The 19,276-nt window shown below is 36.2% G+C and overlaps 2 protein-coding genes and 1 pseudogene across 4 annotated transcripts in view; 2 read left to right on the top strand and 1 right to left on the bottom strand.

Moving 5' to 3' along the window:
• The window catches only part of LOC131545551 (G2/M phase-specific E3 ubiquitin-protein ligase-like), a 25,870-nt gene extending 17,364 nt beyond the window's left edge, over nucleotides 1-8,506 (bottom strand). For both annotated transcript variants that reach the window (XR_009272454.1, XM_058784474.1), the window contains exon 1: nucleotides 8,371-8,506. The gene's annotated coding sequence lies outside the window, so the exon portion shown is untranslated. The remainder of the gene's footprint in view (nucleotides 1-8,370) is intronic.
• Nucleotides 7,454-11,792, top strand: LOC131545547 (4-galactosyl-N-acetylglucosaminide 3-alpha-L-fucosyltransferase 9-like; annotated as a pseudogene).
• Nucleotides 10,048-19,276, top strand: ctu1 (cytosolic thiouridylase subunit 1 homolog (S. pombe)). 2 transcript variants are annotated; one of them, XM_058784473.1, is made up of 3 exons: nucleotides 10,048-10,182; nucleotides 16,549-17,062; nucleotides 18,216-19,276. In XM_058784473.1, exons 2-3 carry the CDS (start codon nucleotides 16,567-16,569, stop codon nucleotides 18,749-18,751), a joined length of 1,032 nt encoding a protein of 343 aa, XP_058640456.1. In that variant the 5' UTR covers nucleotides 10,048-10,182; nucleotides 16,549-16,566; the 3' UTR covers nucleotides 18,752-19,276. The 2 variants fall into 2 exon arrangements, with proteins under 2 accessions (XP_058640456.1, XP_058640455.1); XM_058784472.1 differs by lacking the exon at nucleotides 10,048-10,182 and adding an exon at nucleotides 14,746-15,598.

The following is a 19,276-nucleotide window of genomic DNA, read 5'->3' as shown; positions in this document are numbered from 1 at the left end:
CAGGGTGAGCACCCCCTGCTGGCCTCACTAACACCTCTTCCAACAGCAACCTAGTTTTCCCAGGAGGTCTCCCATCCTGATACTGACCAGACAAGTACATCTGATGTGTGAGCGGCCATCAGGCGCAAATGTAACAAAGAGCAATTCTTTATAGAATTCATTATTCAGTTTTTTATAATCATATAATGAATTGAATTAACTTAATTTTATATATGCTTAATAGTGTGTCTGTATTGTACTGTACATTATGCTCAGTTAGGTGCTTGAATATAAATGTTGTATATCTGTTGTCTTTCATTGAACATGTAGAGAACGCTTTGTCTACAGTAAATTCTAAGTTCATGACTCCTTTTCATTTTACATATAGGCCTACTGGTCTCTTGGCAGACTACTTGTGTTTCCGACCATAGAAAACACGTTATGAGCAGTGCAGGATTCAAAAGCCAAACTCTTTAATACTGTATGTGTGATGAACACAGGAAGGCATTTTTCCACAATTTGTATGAGCGATATATGTCACATGTATGGCATGTTTACATTTTTAAGGTGACAAAGTGTTTATTAAAAGTGAACCATGCTGCAGGATCTTTCTTACTGCCTCATAGCTTCTTTTTCTAGTTTCCATACTGTCTTTTTTATGAAAGTCCTGTGACAATCACTCAGCAGCCACAACTTTTTCATGACTGACATTAGGCAGAGCATGATACTGTGATGATGATTTATTACATATATGGCTAATATTGCAAAAGACAGTATACATCACTAACCTCAATTCAATTCAGTTTATTTATAAAGCACCACTAAACACATTTATCGTTGACCAGTGTGCTGTACAAGTAAGTGTTACAAGTAACCACAAGCAGAATTAAAACAAAAACAAGATCACAAATAACACTGCAAAACACAGGGCAGAGCAAATTCAAATCACGAATAATAAGCCAGTTCAAATAAAAATGTTTTTAACCGGGATTTAAAAATGGGTAGTGTAGGGCCGGTTCTGATTTCTGTAGGAAGACTATTCCAAAGTCTCGGAGCAGCTACGGCGAATGTTTGATCACCACTAGACTTGAGTCTGGTTCTAGGAATCACTAAGAGCCTTAAGTTGGCAGACCTGAGAGCTCTTGTAGGTTGGTGGTCTATCAACAGATCCGAGTGGTAAGAGGGTGCTAAACCATTTAAAGACTTAAAAACCAGTAAGAGCATAGGGCTGAAACGATTAGTCGAGTAATCGTTGTCGAGTAATCGTTTGATCTCACATGACCTAATGCAAGATCCTGCAATACTGCGGTTCGACCAGTGTGGCGCTGTAGCGCAAGAATGTAATTCCGCTCTCCTGGATGCATTTCGAGAGAAGAAGACACGCCCGAACCTGAGCAGCGTTTGATGAATATGTAAATATATATTGCCAGCTTTCCTCTCAGTAACAAAATAAACACAACAAAAACTGACAGCAGTGTGAAAGCAGCGGTTAAAAATGCATGTGATTACAACGACGTGGATGTTTGCATGAGCTCTGCTTTTCAGTACTCAAGTAAAGTCCATTCACATCATGTTTATTTATATAGTACTTTATGCAATAGATAGCCTTAAATCAAGCAGCTTTACGGTATTTAACAGGAAAAACCAGAGTCAGTGTCGCTTTCAGTTAGAATTACAACTTGATTTTCTAAAATAAAGCAGCTCTCCAGTGTGGAGCTAGCTAATGATAAAATGTTTTTATTAGTGGGGAAAAAATATTTAATTAAAGTGATAGTTTGTTTAACAGAGATCAAAGCTTGATCTATCTCAGGACTGTTTTGGTTATCATACGGTAGGCTATTTTAAGACATTATGTTTTGAAATTGTCATCACTTACCTTTATTTTGATTCTTATCACTTACAAAAAGAGATGTTAGGCAGAATGATGTGTTACTTCTCCATGTAGCTAATTAAATGGTGAGAGAGTGTCTCATTTTGTGTGCCAAATACATCTATTTGTATAATGAATTGATAACACTTTAACTAATGTTAACAAATGATACCTTGGCTTATTGTAATGTATTAATTAACATGAATGAACAATGAACAATACATTTATTAAATTCATGTATTAATCTTTGCTAATGTTGGTTAATAAAAATACAGTTATTCATAGTTTGTTCATGTTAGTTCACAGTGCATTTACCAATGTTATAAAACACAACTTGTGATTTTTATAAATGCATTAGTAAATGCTGAAATTAACATTAACCAAGATTAATAAATGTTGTAGAAGTATTGTTCATTTTTGGTTCCTGTTAACTAATGTTAACCAATGAACCTTATTGTAAAGTGTTACCAATTAATTGTATAATAATTGTAATTACATAATATGCTTTTCTAAAGCTGAATTGACCTTTATGTTAGAATATGTATAACTTAATATTTTAACTAATTGCAAAAGCTGAATAATCAATCAAAGTCTACTGATTAATCAGTGAAATAATCGACGATTAGTCGATTAATCGTTCTAATAATCGCTAGATTAATCGATTATCAAAACAATCGTTTGTTACAGCCCTATAAGAGCATTTTAAGATGAATCCTGTAGCACACTGGTAACCAATGCAACAACTGAAGGATAGGGGTAATATGCTCACTCTTTCGAGCTCCCGTCAGAACTCTAGCAGCCGCATTTTGAACCATCTGAAGGCGGTTTAGGGAGGATTGACTGATCCCCACATAAAGAGAGTTACAATAATTGAGCCTCGTGGTAATAAAGGCGTGGATTACTCTTTCAAAGTTAGTAAAAGAAACAAAGGACTTCATTTTTACCAGGGTTCCCAATTGATAAAAGCTTGACGTCACAACTTGATTGACTTGTCTATCAAGCTTTATGGTCCAATACCACACCAACATTTTTTTCACGTATGGCTTTACATAAGGTGCCAGAACACCAAAATTTAGATTTGGTATACAGTGTGTATCCAACGGGGTAAATACCACAATCTCTGTTTTACTCTCATTCAGACTTAAAAAATTTAGAGACATCCATGCTTTAACATCCAAGAGGCAAGCGGCCACCGGGTCTAATCCATTCTTATGTGTCAAAGGAATATATATTTGCATGTCATCTGTGTAACAATGATAGCATATACCATACTTCTCAAAGATCGATCCGAGGGGAAGCATATACAAAATAACATGGGAGCTAGAGTTGAGCCTTGAGGGACCCCACAGGTCAAAGGTACAGTGGAAGAGTGAAATTTGCCAATATTAACTGAGAAACTTCTGTTCGTAAGATAAGACTGGAACCAATTTAAAGCTGAACCTCTAATGCCCACTACCTGTTCTAAGCGGGACAGAAGAACATTGTGGTCTACAGTATCAAAAGCAGCGCTCAAGTCTAAAAGTACCAGAGCTGCAGAATCTCCAGAGTCGGTAGCTAAAAGAATGTCGTTGAACACTTTTAAAAGAGCCGTCTCAGTGGAGTGAAATTTCCTAAAGCCTGATTGGAATGCATCAAAAATTTTGTAATCTACCAAGAAACTTTGTATTTGATGAAAAACCACTTTCTCTATAATTTTTGTGTAAAATTTGATACATCAAATGAATCTAAATTAGGCCTCTTAAGTCTGGGTTGTACCGAGGCATGTTTTAAATAGTCCGGAACAACTCCTAACTCAAGGCATTTATTGATCAAATTTAAAAGTGTCGGACCCATTACGCTAAACACTTGTTTAAATAGCCGTGAGGGAAGTATATCTAAAGGTTAACCAGTTGGTTTGAGTTGCTTAATGTAATTTAAAAAAGACAGCGAAATAGATGTAAACACAGCATTAATGATATTAAAAAGGGTTCTAGGATTATTATGATTTTTATCTATAAGAGTTGAAAAATAGTCTGATTTAGCCACTCTCACCGCCTTCTGATACTTAATAAGTGAATCCTTTAACATTTCAGAAAAAACTGTAGTTTGTTCTTTTTCCATTTCCTCTCAGCCCTTCTACAAGCCTGTCTCAATGTCCGAGTAGTATTGGTTAGTAGTAGTCCGAGTAGTATAACCATGGTTCAGGAGTTAACTTGTGATGTTTAGTCGTCAGTGGAGCCACAGAATCCAAGATAGTAGTACAGAAAGAATTCAAACTAAAAAGCAATTAATCGGGACTGAGCTCAGATGAGGCGAGAGCAGTAGAATGGGAAAACTCCTCAAACATTGAAGAAAAAGAAGCAGAGGTAGCAGCAGTGATCCTCCGTGTCAGATGAGCTGATACATGAGGTTTTACAGCATTCAATGACAATGGTTTATTGAATAAAATAGGATTGTGATTAGAAAAGCTGTGATCGCATATCTCAGTATCACCCATCGAGAACCCATGAGACATAATAAGATCGAGAGTGTGTCCATGAATATGAGTAGGTCCTTTAACACGCTGCACTAAATCGAAGGCTTCTGTTAGGCTGATAAAGTATTTTGCAAATGAGTTTTGGGGGCAGCATATGTGAATGTTAAAATCCCCAATAATTAAAAATCTATCAGAATTGGGGATGATTCCCCCCAAGAAATCTGTTAAAAGTCTTTATGTGGCTTAGGAGGCCTGTAGACCACAGCAACAACTAATGGAGTGTCTGAGTCCAACACAAGCATCTGCAATTCAAAACTGCTATATGTAATTCTTTGCATGGTCCGACATTGAAAACAATCTTTAAAATTTGAGACCAAACCGCCACCCCTTCTCCCAGAGCGGGGGGAATTAAAAAATGTACATTTGGGCGGTAGAAGCTCAGAGAGAGGAGCCAAATCTTCATTGGAAAACAACGTTTCCGTGATAAATAGAAAGTCACTGCCCTTGCTGTCCAGAATAAAAGAGAACATCGCAATCGAGTGAAGGATTTGTGGAAACTGTGGTTCCTAATTATTGTGATCCAAAATTTGCCTCACATTTCAGAATGAAAAGACAAACATTTCAGATGAAGGATAATCCACTTCTTACCTCCGAGACTGTGTTATGATCTATATGACCTTATTATTTTTATTGTGAGTATTAGGCTAATCATTATTGCTGATCACTGTTGTTGTGCTATGATATTGTATTATTTACCATTATATAACCAGTGGAGCATAGAAACGTTTATGAAAGTGTCACCCACAATACAATAGAAAAATATATAAATATGTAGTATTTTTATGTTACATTAATCAGTGTCTAGCACACCTTCCTAAGGAAAGGATATGGACCAGAAGACATTGCAATTACTAGCTCCATGATATTTAGACAGACTTAAAGAAGTTCCAGATCTATACTTGTGCTCTTATTATTTCAGTTATGTTGCCTTTAATGTAAATAAACATGTGCAAACAATATACTTGCTCTTGTGAATTTATTTTGATGTTAATTACATTTACTTACAAATTCATCATCATCATGTAACATATGCTATGTTACTATAAAACTCTTACGACAAACACGTCTTCTAATATCTTCAATTGTTGTGTATACTGAGCTGCAGCGGACACGTATTAAATGACTTCACTTGGACCAATTGTGTGCGAGCTGTCTCTTTAATGCCACGTGGTTTATATACAAGTTGCTGCTGACTGGGCTGACATTTTTGACACACCCACCAAACAAGAGAAAACGTATCTCAAACCCTGTTGCACACCGTTTCCAGGAAACATGTCGTTCAACCCGGAAACCATAGCAAAATGTTGGGAACCGGTGTGAGCCTGAACGTGCCCCTGGAGGGCCACTGTCCCGCTGAGCTTAGCTCCAACCCTAATCAAACACACCTGAACAAGCTATCAGTGTCTTCAAGATCCCTAGAAAGCTACAGGCAGATGTGTTGAATTAGAGTTGGAGCGAAATTCAGCAAGACAGTGGCCCTCCAGGACCAAAGTTAACCAGCCCTGATAAAGAATCTACAAAAAAAGAAACACATTTTCATTAAAAAATATATTAAATAAGTAAAGTAAGTGAGTGAGTGAATGAGTGAAAGAATGAATAAATGTTTTTTTAAACAACACTATCCATGAACCTCCAGGGTAAAATATGACCTGAAGGTCAACTGGGTCATTCTTCATTTGTGGTGGCAAGTGGTGTCCCTCTAATTTACAACAGTTGAAATAAACTTTAAATACCAATAAATCATAAAATGTTTGCATGTTTGTATTCTGTAGAGTAAACACAATTTGTATACACAATAATGCATACTTAATTGAGTTTGAGAGATTGCATTTGTAACAAAATATGGATGTTCCCGCCGTACCTCAGAGAGGTATCATGGGATGTAATCACAACAATATAACATTTTTAACACAAATAAAGTGGTTATATTGTGAATATAGATTTTACTTAACACGTACAATTTTATTAAATTGTTTTAAAAAAATACATATTTTGTTATATTTAAGAAAAAAGTTTTGTCCCCCAAATTCATGTCTGTGGTGTTACATGAATGGATGTTACCCCTTTAAGAAAAGGGGGAATTATATTTGGACTACTTCCTGTGTGTAAATGTCACTGCAGGTGCTGGATGATCTGAGGGGTGCATGGGGGGTCTTATTAATTTTCTTAAATTTAGCTAAATTTCTGACAATTTCATGTGTCGCACTTTATTAGTGTCTGTGGTGTTATGTTGATAACTTGCAGATCTGACATATTTTAATCAAAATTTTGATAAATACATACTTATTAATATTTCCAAAATGTCCCCTGATTTTGAAATCATCATGATAGCAGCCTCTATTTTAGAAAAGTCAGGATTTAGGCTGATTTGTCTGTGGTGTTACTGTCTTTTCTGGTAACACCACAGAGCCTGTATAGTAACTTGCAATATAAAGTCTTCAAAATGACATAGACATAAGTGGCTGTGTCACCAGTGTTTGATTGAAATTATTTAAAAATCAAAATGTTCTTAAGTTTTCATTTTAATGGATATAGCATATGAAACTCATTTTAAATGCATAGCAATATATTTTATTAGAAAAAAACAAACAAGCACTTTTACAAATTCTGCCTCTCATTTGCCACCCCAATTGAAGAATGACCCAACTGTGGTTTTCACAGGATATTGTGCATTATTGAATATTCACACATTTTGAACAATTACATTTTATGTTTTTTTTTTATTATTATTAACTAGTAAAGCTACACATTTTGAACAATTATATTTTTAAGCAGTGTATTGGAAGTTAGTTAGGAACTACACGTTAGGAAAAGTCTGTAAAATAGCACAATGTACTGTGACAATCACTAAACGGATATTGTCTTGGCAGAAGATTACCAGTACTTTTTCCATTTTTCTACATATTTTTAACTGCTCAACAAGTGCAGGTACAAACATAACACGATGAACGATGATTATTGAATTGCAACTAGCAACTTAATTCATGTGATGTGTAAAAAAAAAAAATAAATTCTCTTTCTCTTTATTTATTCCTTCCCTTGCTAGCTTGTACTTATTTAAACAAGGCCTGAGACTTGGTATTACAGGCACTTCGTTTGTCGGATTGCCTCTTCAAGATGAATCGCTTTATGTATTCCCCAATTGTAAGTCGCTTTGGATAAAAGCGCCTGCAAAATGACTAAATGTAAATGTAAAATGTACTGCTAGACACCTTTTATTTCCTCTTTTTGTGTAATTTTAAGGGAAAATGTGTGCCTTTTATCATTTGAGTCACAGTTAAAAGTTGCTAAAAGTTGCCAAATAAATTTTAAAAGTAAATTTGTTGCTAGTTGCAACAAAATTGCTAAGTTGGCAACATTGAGTCCAACAAGAACAAAGTGCTGTTGACAACCTACTTTATGTTGGGACCATGTACTTTTATGTAGTTTTGGTTGGTAAATGAGCACCAGTTGCCACAGAGCAAAGGATATTTGCAAGAATATGCTCAGAAATGCGCATTCTCTGGTTCATGCAAGTGAACACAGAAAGACATGTCTGGCCTGAAATAGCATATTTTATTGTAAAATATTGTACTGCTTTATTGATGCTGTTACAGAAGAAACAAGTAGGCCTATGTTAAATTTTGTGTGAGTAATTTTGAACACACAGTCAAGTTATTTTTAATCATAATGTCTCCACCAGAGGTCACTAATGCATTGAGTCATGTGTGTTCTCAGGTGTTCTCACCTGACCCTCATATACTATTTGTGTATTTCCTGCTTTTTGCTTGACTGCATTACTCGCTGTGTATTGTATGTTTGCAGGTTACCATTTGTCTGGCTGCTTAGTTTTACTGTTTGAATTTGTCCGACTGCCTGTGGAGTATCGTAAGATAAGGATATAGTCTACTGTATGTTTTAATGTCTATATTAATAGACCACGGTGTGGATCCGTAAGTCTCATCAGTCCATCAACAAGACAAATTGTCTGGAACGGACAACCAGCAGAATGACAAGAGTATCGTACCTGAAGTTTTAGAAGAATCCCTGGCAAACGAGCATTTTTAACATCTCAGAGGTCTGTTGAAATGAAACTGAACATTTGTGATCAGATGATGCTGGCAGCCAGTTTGCTAATTCTGGAGAAGGATCTCATGCTTTTTTTTTTTTCTCTCTCTCTCAGCATGTACAAACATGCTTTTCCACATCTGTCTGGGGTTACAGTGTCGATGCAGAGCTGACTAGAGGTTGCTGTACACAGAAGGCTCAGAATGATCTCATTTTGGCATTTTTGCCTCGATTGAAATACAGTTCGGACGAGATCGGAAAGGTCCACGAACTGGGATCGAGTCGCTCGAAGCTCTATCAGGAGGTTGCAAACGCTGGCTTGCTTGCGTTGTTTTTTCAGAGTAATTTCCGATCCGATACTTCTAGTCTTAAACTTCCGTCTTTCAGTGTTGTAATCTTCTTGCGCTGAACACATTGCCATCATATGCGACAAATTCACCTTTTTTTCTTTTCTTTTAATCAGGAGCTCTTAAAAGCGGTGAGGACTTGAATTTCCTACATGAATCCCAGACATGTTGTATGCATAATGTGAATCTTGTCTAATTGAATGAGACAAATGTCAAATTTAGCACATAAAACAACGATTAGCTTCCACTGTCTGTGCTGTAGTTTTTGTGTTTCTCACAGACCAGACATAGTAGTAGTAACTTTTATTTCATTCAGAATACCTTTTAATATCAAGTGTTTTTACTGTCGTTGGTGAAAGAGTCTGATCACTTCCCTCTCATTGTTATTTATTTTATTTTTTTAGATCAGAAGATGTCAGTCACAAATGGCTCAATGCTGTGCCGTGTGGGTGTAGTAGTGACGATGGCAGGTGTCATCTCTATGAGCATCATGTTTTCCAGGTTCTCGCCTTCACACAACTGTCCATTACCTCTTCCTAAACCCAAACTAAACTCAGAACAAAACTGTGCCAAGAGCAACAACTCTCTTACTGACAAAGCAGAGGATAACTCTCTTACTGATAAAGCAGAGAACAACTCTCTTACTGATAAAGCAGATGAGAAACCTATACTTCTGTTATGGGTTTGGCCTGAAAATTATAGGTTTGATTTCAGTGACTGCAAAAGTTTTACAATATTGATAATTGTCATCTGACGGATGATAGAACTCTGTACAACGACGCAGATAATGTCATCGTTTATCACAGAGACATCCGCTGGGATCTGTCCAACATTCCTCCATCTCCTCGTCCTCCGTTCCAGAGGTGGATTTGGTTGCATTTGGAATCACCAACCAACACCAAAAAGATAACAGGTCTGGAAAACCTGTTCAATCTCACTCTCAGCTACAGACAGGACGCTGATATTCCTGTACGGATGCGCTTAATGACCAGGAAGAAACCTAATGAGGATTTTGTGATTCCCAAAAAGGACAAACTGGTGTGTTGGATTGTAAGTAACAACGATCCCTCAACTGGTGTCGACACAAGAAACGTTTTTTACAGAGAATTCAGTAAATACATACAAGTGACTTTGTTTGGAAAGGCTTATGGAAGGTTCCTGGATTATAATGATTACTATCCAACCCTGGCTAGCTGCAAATTTTACCTGGCCTTTGAAAACTCCATCCACAAGGACTACATCACTGAGAAGATAAACGGGCCGCTCGCAGCAGGTACCGTCCCTGTGGTGTTGGGTCCTCCGAGAAGAAACTATGAAAACTTTGTTCCTGCTGAGTCCTTCATTCATGTCAATGACTTCCCTGATGCAAAGTCACTAGCCGAATATCTGCTTCAGCTGGACAAGGATGAAGATGCATATCGCAGGTACTTTAACTGGAGGAAACATCTCACTCCAAGTCCTCATTTAATATTACAGACACAAGAGTTTATTCTGGGTATATGCACTGCCTGTGACCATGTAGCACGACACAAGGAATATAAAGAAGCTCATGATCTCTATGACTGGTACTTCAGTTAAAGTTACCTCAGGTTTTGGAGTTTGATACAAATAGTGATTAATTTTACTCTACAAATATTTTTAATGATAACTTTTATGGATGTCATCACTTGTGTTTGTATCTTTTCATCTGCAAGTCCCTTTTTATATACCTGGGGCCCGTTCTTCGTACGTCTCTTATTACATCTGAGATAATTTGTAAGATTCCAGATCTTCAAATCCTGATAACCGATCTCTGGCTAATTTGGTTCTTCAAACGAATTTGGTCTCCGAAAAGGGCAGGTGTAACCACGATCAGCAATGCAGCAATTGGCTGGTTGCAAGACAGCAACGTAATTATATCATATCATTAAAAAGGAAACAAAACAAAACTACATAAATGTTATAATAGATAAATGAGAATTTATTTGTAAGTTGTTGTTTTTTTTTACATGATTCCCAGTTCTGTATACTCATGATTTCTAGTATTTGTACAGGCTTTACATTTTTATTTCAATGTTGTATTTAGCAATTCACTTAATTTGATCTTTTAAACAGATTTGTAACGTGACAGCGTTAAAGTTTCTTAGAGATCAAGTAATCAAATTAATGCACAATTCAGATTAACTTTACAGCATGTGTATAAGACTCCAATACAATTCTAAAGTAATTATTTCATCACTAATAAATCTTTCAATGAGTAAAACTGGCTGTGTCTATAGTAGACTACACAACATTGTTATATTATTTTCAAATTACTTTTGAAATTATTATTATTTGAAATGATTGTCCCTGGACCAGTAGGGTAGGCTAATCTTATAATAAAGTAGCAGTGGCTGGGACGTATTTTAAGTATCAGTTCTGCTTAAAAAGATGCAATATAATCCTGTTTACATCCCAAGCAGAGGCCTGTACCATGAAACCGGTTTAGCTGGCTAGGCAGGTAAGTTTCAGTTTAGTTTGCGGCAACTCTGGGTTTTAGGTACCATGAAAGTGTATTGGCTTTTAGCAGTGTTGTTCGCCATAGTAAATTACGCTCCACAGCTAACCTGCTCTGGGGCAAGTTCAGGCTCACACCGGTGCCCAACGTTTTGCTACGGTTTCCGGGTTGAACGACATGTTTCCTGGAAATGGTGTGCAACAGGGTTTGAGATACGTTTTCTCTTGTTTGGTGGGTGTGTCAAAAATGTCAGCCCAGTCAGCAGCAACTTGTATATAAACCACGTGGCATTAAAGAGACAGCTCGCACAATGGGTCCAAGTGAAGTCATTTAATACGTGTCCGCTGCAGCTCAGTATACACAACAATTGAAGATATTAGAAGACGTGTTTGTCGTAAGAGTTTTATAGTAACATAGCATATGTTACATGATGATGATGAATTTGTAAGTAAATGTAATTAACATCAAAATAAATTCACAAGAGCAAGTATATTGTTTGCACATGTTTATTTACATTAAAGGCAACATAACTGAAATAATAAGAGCACAAGTATAGATCTGGAGCTTATTTAGGTCTGTCTAAATATCATGGAGCTAGTAATTGCAATGTCTTCTGGTCCATATCCTTTCCTTAGGAAGGTGTGCTAGACACTGATTAATGTAACATAAAAATACTACATATTTATATATTTTTCTATTGTATTGTGGGTGACACTTTCATAAACGTTTCTATGCTCCTCTGGTTATATAATGGTAAATATTACAATATCATAGCACAACAACAGTGATCAGCAATAATGATAATCCTAATACTCACAATAAAAATAATAAGGTCATATAGATCATAACACAGTCTCGGAGGTAAGAAGTGGATTATCCTTCATCTGAAATGTGAGGCAAATGTTGGATCACAATAATTAGGAACCACAGTTTCCACAAATCCTTCACTCGATTGGGATGTTCTCTTTTATTCTGGACAGCAAGGGCAGTGACTGTAACATCGAGCGTATTTTGCAGTATTAAACACGTATTTATACCGATTTCATCAGGCTCCGAAAATTCTTCAAAAAGAACACAAAGAATGGCCTTCTCAGCTGCCATAGTTGCTGCTCTTGTGTCATCAGAACAAGGTGTTCAACGCACCACCGTTTCCGTTTAATAAACGTTTTGCACCGTTTTTTTGGGGCTGAAGCTGCTGATCCCTGGTTTAGAGATCCCAAACCGAAATTTGACCAATCAGCTTCAAGCAAAGTGACACGTCTCTGACACAAAGCCGCTCCTCCAGTTTCTCTTACACCACACTGACTCTCTCGCAAGAAGTGAATCATAGTTTTAAGGCATGTGATTGGCTGCTCATTACTGATGTCACACTCAGTGTTGCCAACTTAGCAATTTTGTTGCTAAATTTAGCAACGTTTCAGACTACCCTGGCAACTTTTTCTTCCAAAAGCACCTAGCAACAAATTTGGCAATTTTACAAATTTATTTATAACTATTAGCAACTTTTGACAAGACAAAAAAAAGCACACATTTTCCATCCAAATTACACAAAAAGAGGAAACCAAAGATGCCTAGCAGTACAGACATCACGTGAATTAAGTTAGCTGCTATTTGCAATTTAATTATAATTTACTACTAATAAAAATTTAATAATTGTTTATTTATGATAAACTTTGTTAGTAGCTTCTAGCTTGTACCTGCAATTGTTGATCAGTTAGTACACTGTAAGAAAAATGGAAAAGATACTAGTAATTTTCCAGGACATTATCCATTATCCATTGTAACCCTGTAACCCGAAAACACAATGCGTAATTTAAAATGCAGGTAAAAAAACAATACGGAAAATTCTTTCATATTAACATAGTAGGGTGTGCCCTATTCTTACAGGCTTTTCTTAGAGTGTAGCATACTAACTGCTAATACACTGCTTAAAGCATAATTGTTGAGAATGTGTAGTATTACAAGTTTGCTAGCTATTAAAAAAAATAAATTTTTATCATTCAAAAATGTGTAAGTGTTCAGTAATTCAATGTATTTAAAAATACAGTTATTTGTATTTTGATATTACATTATGCATATTATTTTACAAACAAATCTAAATTAACATACATACATGTGTGTGTATATATATATATATATATATTAAATTTTTTGTAATTTTTTTTAGATTTGATGTTGTGACACAATTTTGCGTCATGATTACGCAATGATTTAGCAACAAATCGACCTTCCTTTAGCAACTTTCTCTGAAAATTAGTTGCCAACACTGGTCACACTTTCATGTGCACGTGCTCCATTAACTCAGGATCAAGCCCGAGTTGACAGAGAAAGCCGATGATCAGCTTCATGGTACCAACAAAGCCAGATTGTACTGGTTTGGTTTTGTCAACTCAAAACTAATCCTGTAACCCTGAGTTTGTTCAGCCACCATCATGGTACAGGATGAGCTTCAAAGAACCAAACAATCCAAGATCAAGCAAATTCGGCAACAATCAAATCCAGCTAACTGAGTTAGCAACGTACAAAGAACAGGCCCGTAGGCTACATTTTTCTGTCTTCTTGTTGGTTGGTTGTTGTTATTTTTTTTACATGCAAATGATAGAATGTTTTCCAAAAAATCACTATTGCAAAGACACAGACCAGGGGCCTGTTCCATAAAAGACACTAAGAAAAGTGGGAATTAAAGTCCAAAACCTGACTTGAAATAGCCTAACAAATCAATCGGGACTAAAGAGGTTTCATAAATGACAATTGAAGTTCACGCAATCTCACTAATTCGAGCCAGGTTCAGTGAGTCACAAGTCAGGATAATTTGATGTGCACGCTTAATCTTAAGCAGCCCTTAATGTCGATCATGGATCAAATCGATCCACCATGGCAAACAGCGAATATTTGTGTTGTCTAATGCATTTGAGACGTTGTGTTTTCCTCAGTGCATAACTGACACGTCACAGGTATATTTTTCATCTGTAAATGTTAGAAAGTCATGCAAATATATCCATTTTGCTGTCAGGAGTGGGTGAGGCTTAGCGAGCGAACGAGTGCTGCTGAGCGCATGCGCACACAGACAGAGCAGAATTGAATAATAACACAAGAATTCAGAATACAATATACATTCTGCTCAAATATTTGTTGTTGGACATTAAATGTGACACATAGAATTTTAATCCTACATATAAGTGTATTTTTATGATAGCAATAACTGTAAATCAAATGTAAGCTGGCTAATACAGCCATACTAGCTCAAATGAGTTAAATGTGTGTTCCTCTTATTAGTTAAAATGTAGTCTGATTTCTATTATTTATTTTTAATTCAGTGATTTTTAACTTTTGATTTAGTGTTTTTAATGCTTTAAAGAGCCATTTTAGATTGCAATGTTTTAATGTTCTAATAACCATAAAAGGTGCAGCTGTCATAAATTCAGAGAGAAAGGCTGCATGGCTAGAAACTACTGATCAACTAAATACGCAAGTAGCTATGTTAAAATGTCATTAGCCTACATTTTGGGCACAATACATTAAATACAGTTGGTTGTAGCCTATTTTTTTTAGTTTATTTGATTGTTTAAGGTGTATTTCTGTATACTTTTATTTTTGGACTAATAATAAAGTCAACTAATCGTATGTGAGAGAGTCAGTGGTAATATCGATGTGTTCCTATTGGTCAGTGTTAGAGGAGCTCAGCTTAGCCGGACAGTTAGCCTGTTCCGGACCAGGTTAGTTTGCCAGCATAAGTTGCCACAGTGACTGAGCTTGAGCTATGGTAATTTTGCTTTCAGAAACCAAATCAAGTGAAAATAAGTCAGAATTACTGAAATAAGCCTGGTTTATTTGGTAAACTAGTTTTATGGAACAGTCCCCAGAATACTTATTTGTATGTCTAGCTTGTTAGCAACACTATTTTTGTTTGTAGGCTAATGAATGTTTTGGTCATGTAAATTCGAATGGCATAAATATAAGGTAGTGTCTTTGAAACTGTCAACTGAACTCTGCACTCGTAAATTTATTATAAACTTTAATGTACAATAATCATGATTTTTATTTTCCGACATAAAAGGTCAAATGTAAACGCTTTTGTCGCCAGGACAATAGAGGGCGCCAGAACAAACAGTCAAACCGGAAGACAGACGTTCATGACGTGCACGTGCACAGCCTCTGTGACGTGCACGTGCACGAACCGTGTTTTTAATACTACAGCAGAGATGTTCTGGAATAAGAGCAGTCCTTTCAGGTGTTTTTTAAAAAGTCATCAGCTATTTGTTTTATAACTCCGGTTTAGCGTTTTATTTTCTTCAGCACGCCATCGTCTTACGTCTTTACTCGTTTAAATGAGTTAAACCCCGGAGGAAATACGTAACTTAAAGGTTTGTATTTTTTGTTAAATGAGTTTCATACAGTTTAAGTAATATTTTGAATGCATTTTAATGTGTTACTCTCTAAAATTATTCTCAAATACTCTGATACTGTCAAATGCTGTGAACGTCCATATTCAGTCATAGTTTCTGACAGTTCTTTAACCCTTTCAGACATTGTGTTTACTTCAGGTATCAGTTTATTCAGCCATAAACGAACAACAAACCATTAAACAAACATGTGCAGGGGTTTAGTTTTTTTTTTTTAGGTGATTTCTGCCTGTAATCCCAAGGATCCAGGTGCATGCAAATGCACTTTTACAATTAAATCCAACAACTTTCATCCCTGTTATGAGATGTATAACATCAATAAACATGTACCACCCCCATTTTACCTTAAGTTAATATGCTTTTAGTTGCATACATATTTTAATACATTGTTATTCTGTAATATGTTACTTTCAGAGAATACGTTCCAAAGAAATATTCAAAATAACTGTAAGGACCATAATTTTTCCTCAATCTAAAAAAAAAAAAAATGTTATGAGATGGAAATATTCCAGTAAATGCCAGAAAGGGTTAATGCAGGGGTTTTCAAACTGAGGTCATAAGAGTGTGCAGGGGTCTGTGGAAAAATGTATGTAAAAAAAATTAAGATGAACTAAATAGATAAATATTTTGAATAAAATAATTAAATGAAGAAAATGATAAATTGATTTTAAAATGGATTTAAATAAATAATCCATCTATCATCATCCACCATCATTACTATAGTGAGTAGAAAAATGTCATTACATACGTGTGTGTGTATTTTTCCACATTAAAATTAGTTGAAAATTTATAGCTACTTTTACATTTTAGAATTATTTGCAGCAGGATGATCATATTTGGGGTCTGTGACATACAAAAGATTGAGAACCAGTTAAAGATGTGTTTTGATCTGATATTTCTCTGAAATGCAGTGCCCTGTGTGTGTCATCATGCCGGTCCAGTGCAGTAACTGCGTCCAGAGACGTGCCGTGCTCAAACGGCCCAAGACCGGACACTCTCTCTGTAAGGACTGCTTTTTCTGGGCGTTCGAGGAGGAGATCCATCAAACCATCGTGTCCGCCGGACTCTTTAACCACGGAGAAACCGTGGCCATCGGTGCCTCGGGCGGAAAGGACTCTACCGTCCTGGCCCATGTGATGAAGGTCCTGAACGAGCGCTACGACTACGGCCTGAACCTTCTTCTGCTGTCGGTGGATGAGGGCATCACGGGTTACAGAGATGATTCTCTGGAGACAGTGAAGAGGAACCAGCAGCAGTATGAGCTGCCGCTGAAGATCGTGTCTTATGAAGAGCTGTATGGCTGGACCATGGATGCCATCGTGAAGCAGGTGGGATTGAAGAATAACTGCACTTTCTGCGGTGTGTTTCGCAGGCAGGCGCTGGATCGAGGAGCCATGATGCTGAAAGTGGACAAGATATGCACAGGCAAGTGATCAGTGTCTTTCACTGCCTTTGCCAGTTTGATCAAGCATGTCTGTGTGAGATTTTAAACATTCTGCAAGACAAATAATTTGTTTTGGTGTTAATAAATTGCATTGTACCATCTCAACCTTAATACATTTGCATGTATGTTTGGAAATAGAGATATATTTCGATTCGTTCAAGATCCTCTGAGAATTTATTTCTGATATTTCCATTGCCTTAATGCAAAGAACATTTCTTATCATGCTTTAAAAAGTAATTATGGTCATGTTTATTGTTCTTGCTTTTATTTATGGTTATTTAAATAAACTTTATACGTTACAGTTTTTTTCAAAGAGAAATATAATTAAGTTAATATTAAAATTTAAACAAAATATAATTGCTTATTTATTTTATTTTAGGCAAAATATCACTTTAAAATGTTTGTTTCATGTGGTAATGCATAAATTAACCTTTTAACCTTGTAATCAGAAATATTATTTAATATTACTGAATCATTTTGAGTATATTAGATTTCACCTACAAAACCTTAAGGCTAATTTATAAAGATTTATACAATTATATTTTATGAGATTTATATTTTATGGATTTTATACAGTGTAACGCTTAGTTCATTTTTTCCTGTTTCATCTCTTAAATTATTCTGAAATACTCTGAACTCCTATAGAAAGGAAAGCGACAAGGATAGACCAAAAAAATCATCCTCGTGAAGAAAGAAAAAAAGTCCAACAGAGTTAACACTTCGCTTTTATGGAGGACCAAGCCTGCAGAAATAAAAATTAAATATAGAAATAAATGAAATAGAACAGATCTGACACTTTTCAACCAATGATGCAGAAAGGACCAGTTCCCTCATTTGCATGTTACATACAGAAAAGTAAAAGTAAATAAATGTATGAATAAATAAATATACAAATAAATGAAAAAATAAAAAGAAAGTTAAAAAGAAAAAACAAAACAGAAAATAAATGGAAAATTTATTTAAAAATTAATTAAAATGAATTATATAATTTCTTCCTTTATTTTCCTATTCTTTCTTTCTTTTTTTCTGCAAGTTTGGTCCTCCATACCTTTTTTTTGTTTGTTTGTTTTTTTAAAAGAAAAGATTTTTCCAAGGCCGATAGGTAGAATGATGTTTGTTTTGTTTATTGAGCAGGTCACAATGCAGACGACGTGGCAGAGACGGTGCTGATGAATGTCCTGCGTGGAGATATCGCTCGTCTCCGCCGCTGCACCGCCATCAGCACAGCCAGTGACGGAGAGGGCGCCATCCCGCGCTGCAAGCCCCTCAAATACGCCTACGAGAAGGAAATCGTCCTCTACGCCTATTTTAAGAAGCTCGATTACTTCTCCACAGAGTGCATCTACTCGCCCAATGCCTACCGAGGACACGCTCGCGCCTTCCTCAAAGACCTGGAGTCCATCAGGCCCAGCTCCATCATAGACGTCATCCACTCCGGCGAGACACTCTCTATAAAGGAAGGGGTGAAGATGCCGGTGCAGGGAACGTGCTCGCGCTGCGGCTACATCTCCAGTCAGGCCCTGTGTAAGTCCTGTGTTCTGCTGGAGGGCCTGAATCGAGGTTTACCCAAACTGGGCATCGGGAAACATCACCGTCTGCACGGCAAAATTCTGGCTCAGGAGCCTTTGACCGAACAGGAGGAGAAGAAACTGAAGCCTGTGGACTTCTGACACAAAATCGAGACTAGATTTTAAAATCTGGACATTCCAGTTACATGTGCCCTGTGTTTTTAAGATGCTCTGGGGTGAATGTTCATAATGTGAGATGATTTTGTTTGTTTTATTCAAAGTTCAGCCATTTTTTTTTTTTTTTTTTTTAACCACAGGGAACTGAATGTCACATCTTGTGTTAATGCGTTTGCTGAAACGGCAACTTAGAAAACTGCCATTTAAAACCACAAATTTTTTTTTAAAGATGGACATAAACTTTTCTAAGTTATGCCACCTTCACGTCAGAAATGTTTCAAATGCTTTAAAATTTATTTAAACAATATTCTTGACAAAGTTATTCCTTTTTGTTTTCCTGTTTTAGGATCGTTGCTGTATTACTGTAGCAAAGACTCATTTTATTGAAAAAATGCATTTTACTGTCATTATTATTGTATTCCTTTTCCTTAATGAATTTTTTCAAAGGGAAATTATTTCTTTATGAAAATGCAGTAAGTAAATAAATAAAAACTTAATAGTTCTAAAACA

This window comes from Onychostoma macrolepis, chromosome 08, assembly GCF_012432095.1.
Source record: "Onychostoma macrolepis isolate SWU-2019 chromosome 08, ASM1243209v1, whole genome shotgun sequence".
In the NCBI taxonomy this organism is placed as follows: Eukaryota; Metazoa; Chordata; class Actinopteri; order Cypriniformes; family Cyprinidae; genus Onychostoma; species Onychostoma macrolepis.
This window is presented reverse-complemented; position numbering and strand designations above follow the sequence as displayed.

Coding starts and splice junctions, on each gene's coding strand:
- ctu1 (XM_058784473.1), top strand. CDS start 16,567: ATGCCGGTCCAGTGCAGTAACTGCGTCCAGAGACGTGCCGTGCTCAAA. Junction 17,063..18,215: donor AGTGGACAAGATATGCACAG/GCAAGTGATCAG, acceptor TTTATTGAGCAG/GTCACAATGCAGACGACGTG.